Source organism: Canis lupus, chromosome 1, assembly GCF_011100685.1.
Source record: "Canis lupus familiaris isolate Mischka breed German Shepherd chromosome 1, alternate assembly UU_Cfam_GSD_1.0, whole genome shotgun sequence".
Classification (NCBI taxonomy): domain Eukaryota; kingdom Metazoa; phylum Chordata; class Mammalia; order Carnivora; family Canidae; genus Canis; species Canis lupus.
The window spans coordinates 8484682-8508792 of record NC_049222.1 but is presented as its reverse complement, the minus strand read 5'-3'; the positions used below and the strand labels follow the sequence as shown (position 1 = coordinate 8508792).

Here is a 24111-nt window from a genome sequence, read left to right as displayed (position 1 = left end):
TCTTTATGAAAAATTAGCTGTACTAATTATATAGCATTGCACAAATCTCTGAAAATTTGGGTTGTCTGAAATGCCAGAGGTTTATCTTACAGATTTTACAAGAAAGGATTTTTTTTTTGTTTTCTGTTGTATATACTTTTGGAATCTTTAAATAAATTAAAACAAGAGTATCATACATTACTTCATTGATATTGTTATTATTAAGATTATAACATTTAGAAAGACACATTCTGCTTATTTCCATTTCTAAATTTTTATGTTAGAGAGACAAGCATTTTCACTTGATGTCATTTAGCTTCTATTCATTCCTGCTGCTATTCTTCACAGCAGAGGGGATGAGAGCATGAGTTTTCAGGCCAGACCACCTTGGAGTGCTACCTACACAGTCGTGGGCAGAGAACTTAATACCAATTGTCCCTGTTTTCTAATGTACAATATAGAACTAAAAACAGTTTTATCAAGTCATTGGCTTGGCTTTTTGGGGTTTCTTTTAAGATTTTATTTATCCATTCATAAGAGACACTGAGGAAGGGAGGCAGAGACATAGGCAGAGGGAGAAGCAGGCTCCCTGCAGGGAGTACTATGTGGGACTTGATCCCAGGACCCTAGGATCACGATCTGAGCCGAACACAGATGCTGAACCACTGAGCCACCCCTGCGCCCCTCAAGTCATTGGCTTGTACACAGAATTGAATATGATTATAACCGTGAACTCTAGGGACACCTGGGTGGCTCAGCTGGTTGAACATCTGGCTCTTGGTTTCAGCTCAGGTCATGATCTCAGGGTCCTGAGATCGAGCCCTGTGTCAGGCTCCATGCTTAGTATGGAGTCTGCTTGAGATTCTCTGTCTCCTCTGTTCTGCCCCCCAACCCCTGCCACATGCTCAATCTTTCTCTCTAAAATAAACAAATAATATCTTTAAAAAAAATCATGAACCCTAGTCCATAGTTACAATAATTATTACTCTTGTTATTATTACTAATATGCTGACCTATACACAAGAGACTGAGTGGAGTTATAAGCTAAAAGGAGACACTTCTTCACTTGACATTTTACACATTTATCTTGTTTTTCTGGAATCCATGCAGTTGTCACAAAATTAGAAATTCTAATTTTTTTGAGAGATTTTTTTTTTTTTTTTTTTTTTGTCAGCAGCAATATGCTGAACACAAACTGAGAAAGAAGATCACGTATCTTAAATCAGAAAACACCTAACCTTGTTTGGTAAATAAATGAAGTCATTAACACTGACTTGGCCCGTGACCCAATAGGCCATGAGTGGGCTTTGAGAAGCACCTCTCTTTCTGAAAAACGCTCAAATTGTCCATTTCAGAAAAAGAGCAAAAAAGGGTGTGAAGTGTTTCTCCAGGGACCTCCAGATAAAAAGAAAGACACATACTTTTTTGGCACTGCTTGACTGTGTCAGATGTTCTCCTTACTGGCATCCAAGATCAGGAATTGCCCCCAACAAGTCAGTTGGCTCCATCAGTGCAACGGTTTTAGCAACAAGCTTTGGCCGTGAGATTTAACTGGAACGGTTTCATCCTGCAGAATCAGTGTCTTGAATAATCAGGCTGCTTCAGTCATTTGTGGAAGATGCAGGATAATAGATCTGAGGCCTGGTTCTATCCTGAGAGTCAGTCATTTCCATAGCACCCTTGACGACCAAGCCCTCCCGTCCCAGTTCCCGCACCCATCACCGCTTCCAGGCTCAGCCACCATCAGCTGGAAAACCCTCGAAACTTAACCGCACAACCTGATTCTCCAAGCCATTTGACTATGATATAAAAGCAAATAAAAGTAATTATAATAGCTGTCTTTCAAGGGGCGAGAGTCCATTCCCAGTACGTACAATTTTAAGGCAACAAATTGAAATCAGCAGGAAGGAAACATTGGCACTTCAGCTTATCTTCGTGGAGTTTTTACTATTTTTAGTTTTTCTTTGTTCCTGTATGTGCTGTAAAAACACAAAGATTGGAGCCATTCAATGCGGCTTTCTCTCTCTATGGCACTGAAACAGTAAATGAAATCTAAAGCCACTAATCTATGAATTTCCTTAATTTCAAAGCACTTTAACCTTTTTCTTTAGGTACTTAGCAAGTGGCTTCTCATTAAATGAGATTTTAAAATTTATTCTATATTACATTTAGTTTCTGCTCTTCCCCCATTATATTTTCAAATTGCTTATAACAAAGAAACTAAATCATTTCTACATTTATTTCTCTTCTTTTCAGAAATCACTTCTGCTTCAGAAATTACCCATTGTTTCTGGGAAAGAAATTAAGAGCTATTATTAAACATGCCTCAGCCAATGTACTTTATCTGTACACATGTCTAATAGGCTTGCTGTAACACAAAAAGCTTTGTTTCTTTATTTTGTCAGAACTGATGATTTGGGGGGGAAAAGGTTCATGTGAGTATTTTTTTCTCCTCCAGACTATTTCTATTTGAGGCCCATCACAGCTTCAGAATACTAAGTTTTTAAAATGTATCTATGTAAACGGCCTCTGAAAGCCATGGTGCTTCTTTTTTACAGTAGCTCATTATCATGACTCTGTCACTTGACCTGGCCTCTTGGACGTAACATCTGAACAGTTCATTCATTCTGGACAGTTTAGAAAGGTCCTTCTTCATATCTTGAAGTTCATTGTTCAACTTTGTGACTTTCCTACACTACACTCTTTCCAAAGAACATGATCAGTGACTTCTGAAATGTTTGCTTTGATGATTTTGTTGATGCAACAGACATACATGCCTTTGGAATTGTTCTCATTGGGCAAAACGTTTACGTACTTGAGTTGGAAAGAACCCCACACTTTAGAATTTGAAATGCAGAGAGCCTCCCGTTCAATTCTATCCTCCCAGCCGCCCATGAAACTGCAGTCCCAAAAAGTTGATGTGGATGTCGCATCGATGAAAAGTAGGGGCCTCTGCTTGGGATCAAATACTGCTTCTGCTAGTTACAAGCACTATGATCTTCCATAAGCTTTTTAACTCCTCTGTACTCTGTTATCATCATCTGTCAGATGAGAATAATATTTATGCTGTTGGTCATGTAAGGATACAAATATTAAGTGAGTAAATATATTTTCACCTAAATACTCACTTTTATTCCTTGCTTTCAATGTCTTAGAATAGTGCCTGGAACACAAACTGGATAGTACCAGTACTGCGTTCACTTAATTGTTTAAGGCAACTGTGAGAGGCTGACTAGAGGCTCCCCAAAGATGTCTGTATCACATGCAAATCCCCAGAACCTATGAATGAGTTACCTTCCATGGCAAAAGGGACCCTGTGGGTGTGATTAAAGTTAGGGACCTTGGCATGGTGAGACCATCCCGGTTTCTCCAGGCGAGCCCTAAATGTTATCACAGTGTACTTATAATAAGGAGGTAGAAGAGGATTTGGCTACAGAAAAGGAAGAAAGCCTCCTCTATTCTACTGTTCTTGGCATGTTTCCTTTCTACCTTCATGTTTATACCTCACGCTCACAATATGACTGCTACAGCTCCAGGCATCCCATTCCCTTTCAAGACATGTACCCAGAGGACCAGACAAAAATTTTTTTTTTCATTGTGAGGCTTATTAATTTTTTAATCAGTGAAGGAAAACTTTCCAGAACTTCCATATAGATTTCTTCTATTTTATGGGTCAGAACTTTGGCATATGGGCATCCCTCTCTGCAAGAGAGGCTAGAAAAATGAGTACGTGGCAAAGAGAAAGGAAACTGCTATGATTTGCTATTATCATCATTTATCTCCCGGGTTATGGGGAAATCCTAACTTCCTTGTGATCAAAAGATTCCCGTTATGAATTCTTATCACAAGGACTAAAGAGCAAATGGGAAGTTGCTTAAAGCAATAAACTGAATCTGGAACATTTTCAGACTGAAGAATTGGAATATTATAAATTCTCCAAGAATATCTACTCAAGCAACCTACATTTTAAATTTGCATATACCTCTGATTAAAATAATGTATGGATTGGAGGAAATTTAGAAAAAGAAAAGAGGACTAAGAATAAAATGAGAAATGAGTAATAAAATAGAATTTTTCATCTCTCAGAGACAATTGTGTTGGTATTTAGATAGCAAGCCTTTTTGTTTAGTTTTGTTTAGCTTGATTTTTTTTTCTTGTCTCTGTAAATCATACCTTTAATACTATCTTTTTTTAAAAGATTTTACTTATTGGGATCCCTGGGTGGTGCAGCGGTTTGGCGCCTGCCTTTGGCCCAGGGCGCGATCCTGGAGACCCGGGATCGAGTCCCACATCGGGCTCCCAGTGCATGGAGCCTGCTTCTCCCTCTGCCTGTGTCTCTGCCTCTGTCTCTCTCTCCCTGTGTGGCTATCATAAATAAATAAAAATTTAAAAAAAATATTTTGCTTATTAAAAAATAAAATAAAATAAAAGATTTTACTTATTTATTCATAAAAGACACAGAGAGAGAGGTAGAGACACAGGCAGAGAGAGAAGCAGGCTCCTCACAGGGAGCCCGACTTGATCCCAGGAGCCCAGGATCACGCCCTGAGCCAAAGAGAGATGCTCAACCACTGAGCCACTCAGGCGTCCCTAATACTACCTTTTTAAACAACCTTTCCTTAGCAATATGTCATGGGTACTCTCCCACAACACTAATATCCTTGTACAATCATTTATAATGTCTATATAATGTTCTAGGCACTGTCCGCAGCATAATTGATATAATCATCTTCCATTGTCACACATTTGGATTATTTCCTGTTTGTGTTTGTTTGTTTTGTTTGTCTTGCTATTAAGCACATTTTTTGGTGGGTAAGATCTACTGCTTTAGCAACTTCCCAGCATACGGTACAGTATTATTCACTATGGGCATCCTGCTGTAACGTACATCCTTAGGACTTACTTATAACCAGAAGCCAAGCTGCTTCTTAAAAAAAAAAAAAAAAAAAAGATTGTATTTATTTACTCCAGAGAGACACAGAGAAAGAGGCAGAGACATAGGCAAAGGGAGAAGCAGGCTCCCTATGGAGAGCCTGATATGGGACTCAATCCCAGGACCTCAGGGTCATGACCTGAGCCAAAGGCAGACACTCAGCCACTGAGCCACCCAGGCATCCCAGCCAAGCTGCTTCTGAAGCTTCCTCAGGAAACCTTGAGCCAAGATTTTTCATATTCACATATATGTTTGCTCTACCGTCTCAAATAGTAACACGGACCCCCAGTAGGTATTGGTGTTATGTGTGAGTCATGAATTTTCTGTAAGCTTGACTTTAGTGAAGGGTATCTACCAGAGGGAGTATCTGCAGGGTTGGATAAAAATAAAGAATGGGGAAGTTTAACAACAGAGGAAAGGTCATAATAAATTTCTGCCCCAAAATTAAGGTTGAAACAAGAGCATCATTCCAGAGCAGACCCTACTTAGTGGCCTTTTGTTGTCCAAATGGCGGTGCCGGGAGGAGTGGTTTGAATCCCACTCATTTCATGGTTATTATGATGAAGTGCTGTCAATAAATAAATCAGAACTTCTAGAGCACGTAAGGAGACACAGTTCCTGCCCTTGCAGTTTATGATCTAACGGAGGGTTACATACTGGTAAGAGATCAAACTCATCACTGAAGAAAGTATTTTCCTCTCAGAGGGCAAGAGTTCATGAGCACCTACACGGGTGGTTTTATATCACCTGCTTGTCCTATTCTGGAAGATGGAGCTAAGAAGACCAGGGGAGAAGGTGCCTTCAAAGTTATTGAGGGGTTTCCATGAAAGAAGCAAAGGATCAGAAGTAATGATCTAAGAGATAATATTGACGGAATGATGCATGCAATATAAAATAGATGTAGCCCTTTTAAAAATACAGATAGCCACGTGCAAAGTAGGTGGTGCCATAATTTTGATTGAATTTGTTTCTACAGCTCAGTAGGCTTTGCTCAATACTACATAAAACCATTAACACTGTTAAGAGACTTCTCATACACATGTAGGGAAGCCAAAGAAAAATGCCAAGCAGGCCATAGGATTTCCTTGTAGGTTTTCTCCCAAATAAATCATGATTTAACATAAGCATGTAAATGATAATGTTTGCAAATTGTCAGTTTACAAGCAATACACATTTTCTTGAAACTTTGACTAAGGGTTTGCAGGCTTACTTGAAACGTCTTAGGGTACAAACATATGAGAAACTATTAAGAAATGTAATCTCAATTGTATCTGTCCTTTCAAACAGGCCTTTTCATTGTATTATTAAGGGAAAAGATTCCATAATAATTTCCCTGATGTGTTAATTATTTGGTTTTTGAAACCAAGTTGTGTATGCCTGTATATACTAAAAAGGAAAAATAGGTTGTGTGCTTTACTGTTTATTTTTCCTTCAAGATTTATTGGGTGTATTTCAAAGTTTTAAGCTAAAATCTGTCATCTCATTTAAACATGTTTCTTATCTGGGCTGTTTTAGTCCTCTAACACCGTAGAGCCCCAGGCAAAGAGAATTACTTGTTCTATTACAATTACAATTGTATTGTATCCAATTAGTATAATAAAAGATGTATGGTGTTCATACAATTTTAAAAATTGGTTTTATTTGTATTTTCTTAGATGATTTTGCTGCCGGTAAATTCTTATTGGAAGGCAGCTGAATAAAATATAAAAACTTTCAGAAGCATGCTAATTCTATTTTTGGATTTGTGCTGCATGTTAAATTTTAGCCCATTTTAAGTTTTAATAATGTAAAAGGTCAAATACTCAATGCAGTGCATTTTTCGTGTCTGCACTAAATGCCACATTAATCTTAGTGTAATTAATGGGCTTACCCTGTATTTATTAAGCAAGAAAATAGGATTATTTCCCTCAGAACCCATGAACCTAGCGGAATAATAGATAAGAAACATAAATTTTGCGGCTGCTGCCCTGACTGAAAACAAGCTACACAAGCCCAAATAAATTCCTTTTTGGTTTAATTTTCTGGGATCCAAAATTAGAGTATAAATCCCTGTATCAATCACTGTAGTCCCATTATCGTCAACCTTAAGGATCAATATTTTACAAGGCAGGGTAGGTAATTGGAGATTCACACCACTAGGCAGGTTATTACATACGATTATTATGTTAAATGACAAGCTCATTCAGGAACCGGATTGCATGCAAATTGGCTTTTATGTCTCTACAAATTTCTAAAATGTAAACACTAGCCATTCATCATATACTTAAATGGAAATTAGAACCAATGCTGGAGTCACACCAAGCTCGAGGTCAGGAGGTGCTGGTGGATAGATCCTGAGCTCCTTGGTCAGTCCTTGGCAGGAATGCCAAACTACAGTTTTATGGGCAGTTGACAGTGATCACTATTGTTAATCTCAATCACAAATGGTCAAAACCTAAGGAAATTTAGAAATTATGTAGACCTATAGTGGTCCCCGAATGAGACACATCAGCATCACCAGGGAGCTTGTTAGAAAGACAAATTCTTGGGCATTCCCCACCCTCCCAAGACCTACTGAATCAGAAAATCTAGGGGTGGGACCCAGGAGTGAGTGTTCAGCAAGCCCTTTGGGTCATTCTGAGGAATGGTTGAATTCCAGGCAATTTGGCCTCATTGTGTCCGGTTTTGTGAGTGACAAGAAGACACAATTATTGGACGGTGAAGTCAGAGACAGAGTGGCCAGATCTGGGGGTAGGGGGGGAAGAGAAACATGGGGATGGGAGGCGGGTGTAATTTCTCTCCTCTACTGAAGCTGCTGCAAACATGGCAATCAAGTCTGACATGCAAGACTGAAAGGGGGGAAAGGAGCTGGACCAGCTTTGCTCTGCAGCAAACCACAGGTGTCTTGGCACCCCCGAAAGCAAGGCAACCAGAAGATAAAAGGAAGGGAGGAACACCACTGGTCATGGTCACGGTCACACAGAATTACAAGTGGGGACAAGGAGAGAGGACAAGCCTTGCCTCTATTCACCCTCATGCATTCCATCTAGGATCTGAAACTCATCAAAGAAAAAGATTTAAATTAAAAATAATAATAATGCTTGATAGAGATAAGTGCTAAAATTAGTGCTGAAGCAATTAACTGGGGCTAGGAATAAAGTCTGACACATCTGCAATGTTAATGTGATTAGTGCTTCAACTGTTGGTTTTGTGTTTTGTTTTGTTTTGTTAAGATTATTTATTTTGGAGGGAGAGAGAGGGATGGATGGGGAAGAGCAGAAGGAGAGGGAGAGAGAATCTCTGGCAGACTCCTGGTTGAGTGTAGAGCCTGATGGAGGGGCTCAATCCCATGACCCTGAGATCATGACCTGAGTGAAACCAAAAGCCAGACACTCAAGCTACTAAGCCATCCAGGTGCCCCCTGCAACTCTGTTTTTATACTAAGGTCATTCTTGGACTCAAGAATTAAGTTGCAGGAATTAATTGTTTAAATAAAAGCAAATATAAAAAACAAAATAAAATAAAATAAATAAAATAAAATATAAAATAAAAGCAAATGAAGTAACAGGCGACTGAAAACCTTAAAATAATCACATTTTTCTTTATTCTATATAGATATAATTTAGGAGCAACTCTGAGATTTCTGATATTTTACAGTTAGTGACCTAAAAACTGAAATTTCATAGGGTTCAGTCTTTTTACCTAGACAGACAGATAAGCACATCCATGTAGAAAAAGATATAATTTGAGACTTTTCGTTATTTGGTTAAAATTTGTTTTGTTCTCATTATCTGTTTCATTGATTAAATATAATCTTCACAGCTGAAAATTTATCCAATTGTATTTTCTAGGCTACATTTTATATCCTCTAGGATCCATCAGAAATACTCATTTCTGTGAATATGATTGTCATCCGAAAATAAGACACTGTAACTTAGGAAGAGACAAAGAGGGGGGCCTGGGTAGTGTAATCGGTTAAGCATCGAACTCGGTTTCCACTCAGGTCATGATCTCAGGGTCCTGGGATTGAGCCCCTGACCCTGGCTCCACGCTCTTTGGGGACTTTGCTTGAGATTCCTTCTACCTCTCCCCCTCATGCTCTCTCTCTCTCTATCTGTCTCTGTCTCACAAATAAATAGATCTTTTAAAAAAATAGAAGAGAAAAAGAATAAATCCGAATATATTAATTTTAATACCAGTTTTAGAAACAGATCATACATCTTAAATCCTCCATTCAGTGATTTAAAAAAATAAAATAAAATAAAATAAAACATGAAACAAGCTCCTGAATCCATTAGGAGACATTCCCCAACCCCATTGCTCCTTGTTTGTGCTGCTGAAGAATCAAATTCCAGACGTTAAAGGCACATGGCATTGCCAGGGCCCTTTCCAAATCTGATGTATGGACATCAGAATGACAGCAGCTGCTCCTATATCTCTCTCTGCCAGTAGAATTTACCCTTTATATCTCATGTGCAATGTGTTCCTCTTCCAAAAAATAGGAACTGTGCATAATGAAAGTCGTGACCACACATATCATTATAAATAAACCCATTCCCCATGAGCAAACTAGTGGATTTACTACTCAGCCTTAAGCAGATTTGCAGGGGATGGATTCTGGTTTGTGACCAGACAGGTTGGAGATTTGTTATGTTGGGGCATCTTCCTCCATGATAATAAACATAAGCAACTCATGTGTATGGGAAATCTACAGGAGTAAGTGTCATGCCAAGAACTCCCCATGCATTGCCCTTTGGAAAATACTTACCACTTAGCGTCAGCCCTAAGGCAAATGTCATTCTCCCTGTTTGAAAAATGCAAAACCTGGTGGCCTTCGAATGACCGCCAGTTAAACCCAGATCTGTCTGTGTGCAGACTTTATGCTTGAGCTTAGAATTTGCTAACTCTAGAGGAGGTCACCTTTGGAGCTGTTGCTGTGGGACCTGTCCCTGAGCACTGAATGCCAGACAAGACAAAGAAGATGAGAAGGCCAGAGCTACATGGTCCAGCAGCGAGACAGCAGCAGGGTGGTATCTCATCAAAAGTTACAGCAATGTTGGGACACCTGGGTGGCTCAGTGGTTGAGTGTCTGCCTTTGACTCAGGGCGTGATCCCAGGGTCCTGGGATTGAGTCCCACATCAGGATGCCCACACAGAGCTTGCTTCTCCCTCTGCCTGTGTCTCTGCCTCTCTATGTGTATCTCTCATGAATAGATAAATAAATAATAAAGTAAAAAAAATAAAGTTACAGCAGTGTCTACCAGTAGGAACATGAAGAAAACCCCAAAGGGAAAATCTTCGGCCTTCAGGGCTTTCTTCACAGAGAACAGATTCTCACACGTTCCTTTCTGCCCAGGAAGTAGTAAGTAGACTTGCAACTTCAATACACACCAGAGGGTGTTCAAATTAAATTTAATGGTGTGATGTTTTAACTATTCTTGCATAATTTAAGTTGGTTTTTATTTCTGTGATTATAGAGTCTAGTCCATTTATTCCTCCTTCTCTCATGAAAGACGTTATACAGCTGGGGTAGCCATTCAGTGAACGTTTCAAATGTCTATTCATTTTGAGTGTGATCCATCTTACTTTGTAAAAAAACTCATCGTTTACTTAAATAGGAAAAAGTAATAATAATTTTTAAAATGATCCTTTAGGCTCTTTGGCCCTAAAACCAATGGCTCCAGAACTTACCACAGTCAGTGCCATCTCAGTTAACTCAGGTTGCCATAACAAAAATACCATAGACTCAATGGCTGAAACAGGAGAAATCCATTTCCCCACAGTTCTGGAGGCTGGAGTCAGCATGGTCAGATTTGGGTGTTTTCCTGCCTTGCAAATGGCCCCCTTCTTGCTGTGTGCATCATGGCCTCTCCTCAAGTCTGTGGGGAGACAGAGGGAGAGAGAGAGACATCTCTTCCCCTTCTAAAGCCACCAATCCCATCTGATTAAGACCTAACCCTTATGATTTTATTCAATCTCAATTACATCCTAAGAGCCTTTCTTCCAAATCAACCACACTGAGGGTTTGGGTTTCAGCAAGTGAATTTGGGGGCTGCATATCAGGCCACAGCAGCCCTCTAACAGCTGCATTCAGCCCAGGACCCGAGACATCACATGCTGAATGCAAGAGAAGCTTCCATCACAGGATGCCAATGTCAGCATCCGGGGGAAACGCACTAGGTGCCCTGAAGTCAGTCATGAGTTCTAAATCTAGACTAAAACAAAGGCAGAAATGAGAATTCTGAAGTCTGGAGCATTTTTTCCAGAACTGAGAACTCAGAGTCCTCAGAGGAGACCCCAAACCAAACAAGCACCATACACACCCGTCCCCCACAAGTACCTACTGAGGACCCCCACTTCAAGCTGAGGACTTGTGAACTGTGAAGACCTCAGAACCTCCTGAATCATGAGATTCCACCAGAATGTATGCATTCTGAGCCCGCAAACTGGCCGTTTTGCAGCTGTAGCTTTCCCAGAATCCCTGCAGTTGGCGGGACTACTTCCAATGCCGTTGTAGGGTGTCCTGAGACCCTTAAGTGGGAGGAAGGTGGGGGGATATGCCTGAGATGAGTGATCTTGTTAGTAGTGGATAGACTTGGATAGCCTTCTGTATCAGATAGGACTCAGGCAGAGAGGCAGAGCCAGGAGGAGAGATATATTAAGAGACATTGCAAAGAACTGGTTTATGTGATTGGGGCGGGGGGGGCGGGGCTCGACAAGTCCAAAATTCAAGGCCAGGCCGTGGATAAGACCAGCTGGAGATCTAGGATGGAACTGGAAACCACAGTCCATGAGCAGAACTCCCTCACCAGGAAATTCGCAATACTGCTGTTAAGGGCTTTCAACTGATTTAACCAGACCCACCCAGGTTATCTAGAATAATCTTCCTATCTATGGACTGTAAACATACCTACAAAATACCACAGAGCAACACTTGATTAGAGTTTTTTATTGAATAACAGGGCTGTAGCTTTGCCAGATTTCCACCTGGAAGAACAATCCCAGCCTACAAGCATTCTCTGTGCTTTGAGAGGGCTACCAGGTGCCACTGCAAAAACAAGCTACGTGAGGCCAAACTATTAAAAGCTCCATAGTCACCTCCTAAGGAAACACTGAAAAAGTCATAACCCTGGCATCTGGAGTAATCACTAGGAGTTACACAAGCCTCCAGTGTCACCAATGAAATCCAAGTGCTAATTCCTATCTGGCTTCCCTGCAGAAGACTAATGGAAGAGCTCAATGAAAGTGTGTATAAAAATACACTAAAAACAAAAGTTTTACACACCTATAAGGGAGTTTCTGGTTTTACATTGTTGGTGTTGGTATCAGAGAATGTATGTTATTTTGGAAGCAAGTAATGTTAGAAATAGGGCATTAGGCAACAGCATTTCACCAGGAGTAAACCCTCCAGTCTCTGCTCCTTTTGTTGGTTTCCACACATTTCTTAATTTTAACCTGTGTCACTCAATCTAGCCAACAGTTATCTTAGTTTTAGGATTATGACCATCTGTTTCAGCAAGTGTATTTCTCAATGGGTGAAGAGTATTCATGAAATGAAAAAGGCCTGGACAAAAGTATTTCATAGATATGGATATCCAAAGCATTTAAATGTTACTGCTTCTCATCAAACAAGCAAGCAGACCCTTATATTCTGTGATCCTGACTGTGAAAAAGTATGAATTGCTTCTTCCTCAGGACTCACTGCAACTTGCCCAAGATCCATATTTATTCCAGCACATATAACTGCAGAGACCGGATGGGATTTCTGGGAATGATATTCACCACCAGCTAGGAGCCTACACTAATCTCCACACTGACACCTCAAATCTCAAGTATCTAAATGAACACAAGTTATTATACTTTGTAGTTTCTGCTCATAGGAAAATACATATAATTTAAAACATTTAAATATAATATATATTTTGGATATATGCAGACCTAATGAGTATTTCTAAGGTAGAGATTGTTGATAGAAAGCAGAAGGTAGGATAGAATGCATAATTATGCAAGACATTGATGAATTTTTCCCAAAAATGCACACCTCAATGCACACCAAGCAAGAATCGAGCTGCCTCTGCATGGATTAGCTGCATAGATTAACACAAAGAATGAAGATTAGGAGGGATGTTTAAACTTGAGTTTAGTGTTTTTATATCATATTTCTCTCCATGCAGATATTTAAAATTGTGCTAAGTTGTATATTTAAACATACAGATGCAATATGTAAACATCAGTGGAAACTATTATTATACTAAAAGGGCAAATCATTCAAAAGTTTATAAAGATCAGAATAACATAATCACTGGCATTGTCTTTGTTACATTTTCACATTTTAATCAATAGAAGCCTGTCAACCGTCCTGTGAAAATTACACCTACTAGTTAAAATGTTCTAGAATCATGAAGCAAGGCCATAATTGAATGTTATCAATAGGACAGAGCATGTAAAATTCTCACCTTGCTTCTCAACACCCCTGCGCCATACTGCCCGTGTGGGCCACATTTCTGTGCTTTCCGTCACACATTCCAGCAGTCAGCAGTGGGATGTTCTAAAATACACTGTGACTGCATCTTCTTGGTTCAGTTCAACTGGCTGTCACAGAGGAGAGGAAAAAAAAAAAAAAACTATCTTAACAAAAGAACTCTGATAAAAGATATAGTCACCAATGAATCATCTCCCAAATGTTAACCATCACAGCTTGTAAGCTATTTACCCTGTAATCTCTTTATTTTCTGTCTTTAAAGTATCCTATTGTGGTATGGTAGTAGTCTTTTAGAGCAATTTTAAGGGGCAGCAAATCTTTGAGAACAATTTTCCATATTCAGAATTAAAACATGCTTCACTGTTTTTAACAAAGGCTCTAACAGGATAAAAGCTTCATTTGAAAACCACAGGAATCATTCATTTTCTCTGCTTTGTGTTTGTCCTAAAATAAATGTTTCTTTCTTCCTTGTGAAAACCAAATGAGCTCTCTGATTTTTTTTTCACATTCCATCTTTATATTTGACAGCATGCTATTGCTTTAAAAAAAAAAATCATCAGAAGCAAAGACCCTCCCCATCAAAACAATAGCAGCAACAAAAATGTGTGTACCTTATTAAGAAATAACTCGGACAGTTCTCAGATGACTGGATTGTCTTTATTGGAAATTAATTTTCATTAACAATTATTTCAATCCTAAGAATTTGAGTGATAAGAGGGCCACTTATCTAATTTTCTATTCTCTAGCGAAAACAACATTGTCATATTCACTCTTTCTTTCTCATGTGTGATGGAATTTTTTCAGCTCACTCTAAGAAACTGTCCTTTTTGGTCACTATCATATAAATTATGTCATTCAGGCATGATGTGTCCTTCAGATAAGGGAAGATTTCACTGAAACTTAGCAGAGTCTTACTAAATAATGAGTCAGTATAAAATCCAACAAAAATTCAAAGGCACTACCTTAGCATGGGAATCATTACATATCACTATTTATTAGCATTGCCAAGAGCATGGAGTGTCAGAGATTTTACCTACCTGCAAGCTAGCAAGTCAGCCTGCCGCAGCATCACAGATCATGGCAGAAGATGGAAGACTCCTGAATCAGAGACTAAGGGTGTTTTATGACTCACAGAAACAGTATTAGCCAGAGTACCAGCATTTATGTTGGTTTCCTGAGTCCCAAATCTCACAGGGAGATGTAAAGAGGGTCAGGAGACACCTACACATGAAAGAGGTTGTGTTACTGGAGACGAACCACAGAAGTTTAGGGAACCCCAGTGTTTTATAATGGGCAATAAATAATACAGCCTGAACTTTGTCTCAGAGAGAGACATCTTTTTGGCACTGTAGATAAATAAACCTCTTCTTTCTTTCAGAAACAGACAGTATCTCCATTTGTATAGCTGTTTGCTGTACAAATATCCTTGAAAAGATAATCCAGAATAAAGGCCGTCAATGTCTCTGCTGCAAAACACTCAAAGATGCAAGAGCTCATGGAGAATTGTCTACCAACAAACTTTCACTGCATGGGTCTTCTTTCTTCATCAATTAGTCCACTTGTTAGGGTCAATGCATTACAATGAGCCAGAAATAATGATTTTCTTATTCTCATAGTTATACATTTTGGGGGCACGTGGGTGGCTCAGTCAGTTAAACATCTGACTCTGGGTTTCAGGTCAGGGCATGATTGCCCTGTTGTGGGATCGAGCTCTGCGTCGGGCTCTGTGCTCAGTGCAGAGTCTGCTTCAGGTTCTCTTTCCCTCTCCCTCTCCCCCATGCTCTTGCTGTCTCTCTCTCAAAGAGATAAGGAAAATCTTTAAAAATTTTTTTTAAAAAATAAAGAATACATTTGAGAATCACATTTCACTTTATTATTATTTACATTTTCATCTCAAAAAGGATTGTAATTTCCTCCATTAGACAGGACGAGGCTATATAATTATATTATTGTGATTCAACAGATAATTATTGACTATCTAGGATGTGCAAGGCAGTATGTGGGACATCTATACTTCTGTGTTCTACTCTGCACAAGGAGTGAGCTGCTGCATGCATTTTTCATAGTTTTATTCATTAATATTCACTGAGTACCTGCTGTGAGCTGGCATTTTACATGACTCCAAAGACACAAAGGTAAATAAGCTTCCTTTCCTCAAGTTTAGTATAAGCTCGTAGAGGAGACACAAAAATAGAGTAAGAGATGAGACAGACATATACAGGTGGTGCTAAGGAAGCACAGTAGAGTGGCTTCTGACTCAGGCAGCTGACATGTTGAGCAGGAATGGGTAAGCCTTCCTCGGTGGATTCTTAACCTAAAAATAGGAATTAACCCAATAAGAGATGAGTACAAATGACCAGAAGGGTGGGCATTCTAGTAGAGGAAGAAGCCTGTGGTTTAGAAAGCCTGCTCTCTTTGTGAATTTTCTATTAGAATGTTAGAGCCGAGGGTGTGAGGGAGAGACTAGGGAAATGGTGCTGGAGAGGGAAGGGCAGCTCACATCACAAACAGTCCCTGGGGGGTATTCCGATACATTTACACACATAGAGAAAAAGAGTGTAAGGGTAACAATTTGGTTAAAAGGAAGCCCTGGAGGATTTGTCTTGAAGCCATTTTGGTATGCAGAAACCATGTTTTTACATAGATTTTTATAGGAGAAGAGTGGAACTGATGAATTTTATACATGGCAGTTAATTAAAGAAGAGCCCCCAAAATCATACCCTTGTCATGCCCATTGGGAATCTTAAGTACTAGGCTAGGAAGTTTGCATTTATCCCCCACCACCATCAAAAAAAAGTATGTAGGGGAGAGATCACCACACCTTCATAATCATTTTGGCAACTATTAGGTGACAGCATTGTCAGGAAGCCCAGTTGGGTGGCTAGAGCCATAAACCTGATGACAAATTCAAGGTAGAGGTAGTGAGCATGAAGGAGTTAAGTGGAGCTAAGAGGATTGAAGGAGGTAGAAGCAACAGGACTTGCTGACTGATGGAGGGGAGATGATGGAAAAGTAAGGAGACCACAGTGGCCCCCAGTGCTTCGACATGGGCTGTTAGGTTGATGGGTGCCATTCACTGAGTACAGAAGGGAAGGGAAACAGGGTGGAGAAGAAGGATTGGCTCAGCTTTGAAATATTGCTTCTCGGGCAGCCCGGGTGGCTCAGCAGTTTAGCGCTGCCTTCGGCCCAGGGCGTGATCCTGGAGACCCGGGATCGAGCCCCACATTGGGCTCCTGGCATGGAGCCTGCTTCTCTCTCTGTGTGTGTCTCTCATGAATAAATACATAGATAAATAAAATAAATAAGTAAAAAGAAATATTGCTTCTCAGTAATAGACAAGTTTTTGCTTCTCAATCATGCTCTCCTATTCAATGGGTGACATGCCGAGCTGGAGAGGCACAAAGGTTTTCTTCGTTCTAAAAGCCTCTGGTTCTCTGTCTCTGGGTGATAAGATGCTGCTCTCAGGTTTCAGGCTTTTGGGCTCACTCCACCAAGAATCCCAGAGAAACTCACCTCCCCCCACAACCTCGCTCCATTTTTGGGGGGGGGGGGCAATCTCTTCCATTTATCAGAACTTAATTGTTTAGCAAATTAAACAATATCCAGAAATGCATCTAAATAAAAGGCAAACAAACTGAAAGTGAACATAGTGTATTGGGATTGAGTCTATCCATTGGTGTAATTACATTATCTTCACAACCCTGGGGTGGTCACTAGGATTATTCTCATTTTACAGATAAAGAGGAACTAAAGTTGAAGTTACAGGGTCAGAACTCAAAGTCAGGTCTATCAGGCCCCACATCGTGTTCTTCAACATTGTCCTGGGTTCCCCATACCATCTCGCTACCAAATTTCTAAAAGGGATGGTCCCATTTGCCATCTCGGTCCCATTCCTACAGCTGCCAGAACTGCTTACATTTTCTTTGTTGGAAGTCTGTTCAAGTCTTTTTTTTTTTTTAAGATTTTATTTATTTATTTATTAGAGACACAGAGATAGAGAGAGAGAGAGAGAGAGAGAGAGAGAGGTAAAGATACAGGCAGAGGAAGAAGCAAGCTCCATGCAGGGAGCCCAATATGGGACTCGATCCCGGGTCTCCAGGATCATGTGAAGTCTGTAGGTCTGGCAGTATCAGCAGTACTGTGTCCCATCCCTGGACCGCCAGATGTTTCTTTCACAACTGGGAGGAAAATATTTCCTATGCATCCAAATTTATCTCTTCAATTTTCTTTCAAAGAATTACTAACTTCTAATTCTCTCCTGATTCAAGGAAGTAAAAGGGCCTAGTACTAATAACTTCATAGGGCCAAATTTATGTAATGCTAACACCCTGTTTATGGGGTACCTGCTAAATGTGATATCCCATGCTGGTCACCTTAGATACACCATCTCATTAAATGCTGTCAGGTGTCACGAGCTCATTTTATAGGTGATGATACTAAAGTTTGGAGTGGCTAAGGACCTGCCATGGTGCCCACAGCTGAGAGCTGACTGAGCCTGTGTTCAAACTAAACTTACCTGACTCCATAGCCACTCATGAGGGCTACTCATAATGACTTACAATTCAGCATAATTTTCTCAAAAATTACACAAATACTTAAAGGGAAATATTCTTACACTGTTGGTGGGAATGCAAACTGGGGCAGCCACTCTGGAAGACAGTATGAAGGTTCCTCAAAAAATTAAAAATAGAACTACCCTATGTCCCAGCAATTGCACTATTAGGTATTTATCCAAAGGACACAAACATAGTGATTCAAAGGGGCACGTGCATCCCAATGTTTATAGCAGCAATGTCCATAATAGCTAAAATATGGAAAGAGCCTAGACAGATGAATGGATAAAGAATCTGTGATATATATATATATATATATATATATATATATATATTACTCAACCATCAAAAAGAATGAAATCTTGCCATTTGCAATGACCTGGATGGAGCTAGAGGGTATTATGCTAAGTGAAATAAGTCCGTCAGAGAAAGACAATTATCATATGACCTCACTCGTGTGGAATTTAATAAACAAAACAGATGAACACAGAGAAAGAGAAGGAAAAATAAGATGAAAACAAGAGACAAACCATAAGAGACTCAACTTGAGGAAACAAACTGATGGTCGCTGGAGGGGAGGTGGGTGGAGGGATGGGGTAATTGGGTGATGGGCACGTGATGTGATGAGCACTGAGTGTTATATGCAACTGATCAATCACTAAATTCTACCCCTGACACTAATAATACACTATGTGTTAATTAAATTGAATTTAAATTTTAAAAAATCAAAAAAACTACACATATACTTGAAAATATAATAAAGAAACAGGAGTATTGAAAACTTAAAAATGTAATAATGGCAAAACAAACCCTTTTCATCTTTGGTGCCAGCAGCTGGTTCTCTTCAATCTGTGTGAAAAATGCTATAAAAGAAAGTAAAAGGAGAAAAGGGAAAGGAAGGAATTCATTGGAAACAAGAGGATTCTACTTTCTCTAATGTCAGCATGCTCCGGGTACCTGCCCTGCATAACTCCATAGAACTCCTGCATGACACTGGCTGCTTGTCTCCACTGCCACGCTCTCCTCCCCTAAGAGATTCTTTCATCATCATTTCATTGGACTTATGTTTGGAATAAGCTGTCTGAAAAAGGAAAAAGATGTCTTTAAGTCAGATCATATATGCCTGAAGATCCAAAGTTGCAATCTTTGGACAACAGTGCTACCGACCTGAGCTACTCACATCTGCATCCAACCGAAGCAAAGCAAATAGGAAATGTTCTCCCTTTGGCCAGACTTGTCTTAAGTAACAATAAAATTGTCTTTTAAAATTTTTAGCAGGAACAATTTCTGACCCCTTCAGGCCGTGCCCCCACTGTGAATCCAGGCCGATCTGTTAGCTAACACATAATTGATAGCTAATGAAAGAGACTAGTGCCACCTTTTTTTTATTTTTATTTTTGGCAGAGTCACATTAAGATTAAAGCTCCTGGGGATCCCTGGGTGGCTTGGCGGTTTAACACCTGCCTTCAGCCCAGGGCATGATCCTGGAGTCCCTGGATCGAGTTCCACATTGGGCTCCCTGCGTGGAGCCTGCTTCTCCCTCTGCCTGTGTCTCTGCCTCTCTCTCTCTCTCTCTCTCATGAATAAATTTAAAAAATCTTAAAAAAAATAAAATTAAATTAAAGCTCCACAAGGACTGAATGATGTCATGTTTTGAAAGAGTTAAACTCAGGATTTAATTCTTTTCATCTTGGTGTCAAGAAATGACAAATGACCCTTTAACTTCAACTGCTTTTGTACTTAGAAAAATCTCCCAACTCAAACTATTTTCTAAATATCTTTCTAGAAAGTGTTTTTTTATACTTATTTTTTTACTGACTCTTCAAAGTCTTTATTTTCATGTGTAGTGTAGATAAGAACATAAACTAATACATTTCTTCAAAGAACTAGCCCAATTTCCCAGTACCAGATTTTTTTTTTAACTTGATAGAATTGTAGAGACTTGCAGGTAGAGAGGCATAAAGAGGCAAACATAAACCTTTTCTGTCTTTGACTTAGCTAAGATTTAGAAAAATTTAATTTTTATACGATTTACCAATTTACATTGTTAGTGTTATTATTTATGTAAACATAAATGGTTTGCCTCAAAATATCCTTACACTATGGCAGCAGTGAACATAAAGGGAATTTATGTTCCCACTAACCAACTAACTAACACTAACCAACTCATTGTCATGATGTAATCCAAGAACAATCCAGATGGTTTATTGATCATAACTTTCAAAGAGTTACCATCCTGTCCAATTAAGTGATTGTTAAATATAAAAGCAAACAAATGATAAAAACTAATGTTTCTGATTTTCACAATTATGAAATGTAAGTCAAACATATAAAGAGATACAGACCCTTAGAAAAAAATAGTGAGTATCCAATTCTTACAGTTAAGTATTATGAAGCACAAAGCAGATTATCCTGTGCTCTTCTGAAAACCAAGATAACTGTGGAATTAAAGGGAAAAAAATTATGAGCCTTGCTTGGACCCTTGCCTCTAAGATTTGTTTTTGTTGTTTGCAAAACCATGCCCTTTTCTTTGACCATTTTGATACCCATAGGTAGAATTAACCTCCTGGGGTCAGTGAAGAGTTTTGAGCCAGGCAGCTTGAGTTCCAGGGTCCCTGTCTGTGTCCCTGAGAGCACTGATCCTACAGGGCTACCAGGTGGATTAAATAAATCAGCATTAAGTGAAGTGTCTCACGCTTCCTGGCACATTGTTAGTGCTCAATAAATTTTAATGATCAGAATCACCCAGAGCCTGGCACTCTGCTACTTGGTGTGTGATTATGCCCAACCCAAAGTCATTTGGTGAGTGTGAGGACCGGCCTTAAAAACTGTACTCTCCATCACTGCCCTGCTTTGCCTGTTTTGAGTGAAATTAGTGCAGGCAACACGACACTATAAAACGGTGAGTGTTCTAAATAGAAATTATTTGGTCTTTGACATTAGAACTTAATATGAAAAACAATTGATAAAAATATATTTTAATCTCCCATACAATGAGAGTAAAATAAAAATAATTCATTAACTGAAACTACAAGAGGTTAAGATGATGACTTTTGTTGCTGCTCATTGGGTACAATGATAACACTATGCCTAATAAGGATTGCTCAATCTGCCTAGAAAAGTAACTTGGAGTTTTTGCAGCAGTTTCTCATAAAACGTAAAAGATGTCAACAGAATTATTCCTTTGTCCTATACTCCTTGACTCCATTTTCATAAACCTTGGATCTCTTATTCTCTATTTATCTGGATATTTACACTACTAATACTATGTTCTAATACAGACATGTTGCAATAACTACTCTCCAGGAAGTGCTACTAACAAGACAGTTGTCTAGGTTGCAGATTTCTAGGTTCTGAAATTGCTGTGCATACTTTATTCATTGTGTAATTCAGAATTTAGAATATTGAATTTAATTAAATGCTAACAAGTATTTCTGTAGAACTTTCTCAATGAGAATGAACCTCTCAACTCCCCAGCAAACCGGCTAGTCTGGTCTCAGTCTTATATATACATCAGTAGCAGCAGTTTTCAACTTTCCTATTGGACCTGGAGGAATACTGATTAGTTGGAGAAAATGGAGAAGAATTATAACAAAATCCTAGGTAGTGTGCATAAAACCAGAGGCATCTTTTTATCTTTGTAGTAGACTTCCATGAGAATTTTTTTTTTCTATCAGGGCTACATTTTATCCACCGAATGTGTTAGGATGCAAAAAGGGTTGAGAATAGCTACTCCACCATCCCGTTCAATGAGATTTTGAAACACACTTCTCATCCAATCACTTATTAAAATCGTTCAAAAGCTTCCTGTCACCTGTAGAAAAAATATCCAGTCTGTTGATCAGGATATAACTGTCCATGACGTGTCCCCTCTCCACCTCTCAGTCTCATCTGCTACCACTCGCCATTTGGATTTTTTATATTCACTATTGGCACAATGAGGGTCATAATTCGTAATGGTAAGATGTAAGGAGTTTGAAAGCCATGATGATTTGGCATTGTGTTCTTATACTCACAAAGGAGATATTTACAAATATAAGAAGACAAAAATTCCATTTGTGATTATTGGAATGTTGCCCAGATCTCTGAAAAATCAGCCCAATCAGTCATTAGAAAGAAAAGCTTTAGGCAAACTTCTACAGAGAATGAGATTAAAAATCAGATCTTTATACATACAGATGGCCAACAGACACATGAAAAGATGTTCAACATCACTCATCATCAGAGAAATGTAAGTCAAAACCACGATGAGATATCACCTCACACCTGTCAGAATGGCTAAAATCAACAACACAAGGAACAACAGGTGTTGGTGAAAATATGGAGAAAAAGGAACCCTCTTGCACTATTGATGGGAAGGCAAATCAGTACACCTACTATGTAAAACACTATGGAGTTTCCTCAGCAAGTTAAAAATAGAGTTATTCTATAATCCAGCAATTGCACTCCTGGAAATTTAACCGAAGTGTACAAAAATACTCATTCAAAGGGAGTGCACTCTGTTTATAGCAGCATTATCCACAATAGCCAAATTATGGAAACAGCCCAAATGTCCATCAACTTATAAATAAAGAAGATGATGTAATGGTACATTACTCAGCCATAAAAAAGGATGAAATGTCACCATTTGCAATGACATGGATGGAGCTAGAGAGTATGATGCAAAACAAAAAAAAGTCAAAAACAAATACTATAGGATTTCACACATATGTGGAATTTAAGAAACAAATAAATGAACAAAGGAGGAAAAAAGAGAGAGACCAAACAAGAAACAGAATCTTAGCCGTAGAGAACAAACCTACAGTTACCAGAAGGGAGGTGGGTGGGGGACACAGGTTAAATAGGGGATGGGGATTAAAGAGGGCACTTGTGATGTTGTAGGGAAGGGTGGAATCACTGTATTGTACAACTGATATATTGTGTGCTATTTAGAATTTAAGTAAAAACTTTAAAAATATAAATAAAAACCGAGTATTTGTCAGGCACTAAGCAAATTTAATTTTTAATATTTTATTTGTTTATTCATGAGAGACACAGAGAGAGGCAGAGAGAAGTCGGAAGCCCAATGTAGGACTCGATCCCAGGACTCCAGGATCAGGACCTGGGCCCAAGGGAGGCACTCAATCACAGAGCCACCCAGGCATCCGACAAAATTTTTGACACGTATGCCCCAACTCATTTCAGAAGTCCTCAGAGCAAATGCAAGCTTAACCTTGTATCTATGGCAGAATAAAGCTGTGCTACACTATATGAAAACCTGATAGGAAATTTGAAACAGCTTCATTAACATTCCTCATATTTAGTCTAAGCATGTTGCAAACTTCCTCCTAGGTAAACTCATGTGACATTCAGTAAATTTCTCTGTAACGTATCTGTTGTAACTCAAATCTCTAAGTATATATTGTATAGGGAAGTCTCATTGCTATGACAAAGTGGGTTTTTTTTTGCATTAGTTTAAATTTTTTAGGGAAGAATTATAGCAAATAAAATTTTCCACTCTTTCCCTAAGACATCATCTGAGGGACAGTCAGCCGATACATATTCTTGTTATTGATCTGTAGATTAATGTGACTTTTCAGTAAATTTGTTAACATACCTCAGACTGTAGTTCTGGAGATCTCTACCTGAACTGGAGTATTCTACTTCATGATCTTAAATAGTCCCTTGATTGTTTAAACTGTCTGCAAATCATATGTTCAAAATGAAAACAAAGATATATCTATATATCGTTTTTATTAACATCATATTTAAAATGTTATAACTGAATCTTTAAAAATAACAATGAAATATTTACAATTGAATAACTAAATAATTGAATTTTTCATTACATAATATTTCCCCATTCCTCATTGATCAACATTAATGAATTTTCATTCTAGGGATTCTCTACACCTCATACTATATTTCAACTTAGATTATTACATTTTGATATTTACTGTTTTATTGGTTGCCATAGAGTACTTCTAAACCCCACCATTACTCAGGTGAATTCTGCTAACAGTGAAGAGTTCAGCTAAGTTTTGCAAAGAGATCACAATTGTAGAAAATTAACATTCCAGTAGATAAGTAGAACACAAGAGAAATGAAATGCAAGGGAATAAATGGATCCTACATCAACCAGAATAATAGATCTAAGACTATTTTAATTCTAGAAATAGGTAATAAAAATGTAATTCTGTATGAAT

The 24111-nt window shown here is 38.8% G+C and overlaps 1 protein-coding gene across 2 annotated transcripts in view; it reads left to right on the top strand.

Moving 5' to 3' along the window:
* The window catches only part of DOK6 (docking protein 6), a 368735-nt gene that overhangs the window by 328447 nt on the left and 16177 nt on the right, over positions 1–24111 (top strand). The window contains exon 8 of one of the 2 annotated variants that reach the window (XM_038525818.1): positions 14752–15108. The exons of the other annotated variant lie outside the window; for it this stretch is intronic. Within the exon in view, the coding sequence (XP_038381746.1) occupies positions 14752–14927 (176 nt within the window). The 3' untranslated portion in view covers positions 14928–15108. Of the gene's footprint in view, positions 1–14751; positions 15109–24111 lie in introns of those variants that run through there. 2 annotated transcript variants of the gene reach the window in all.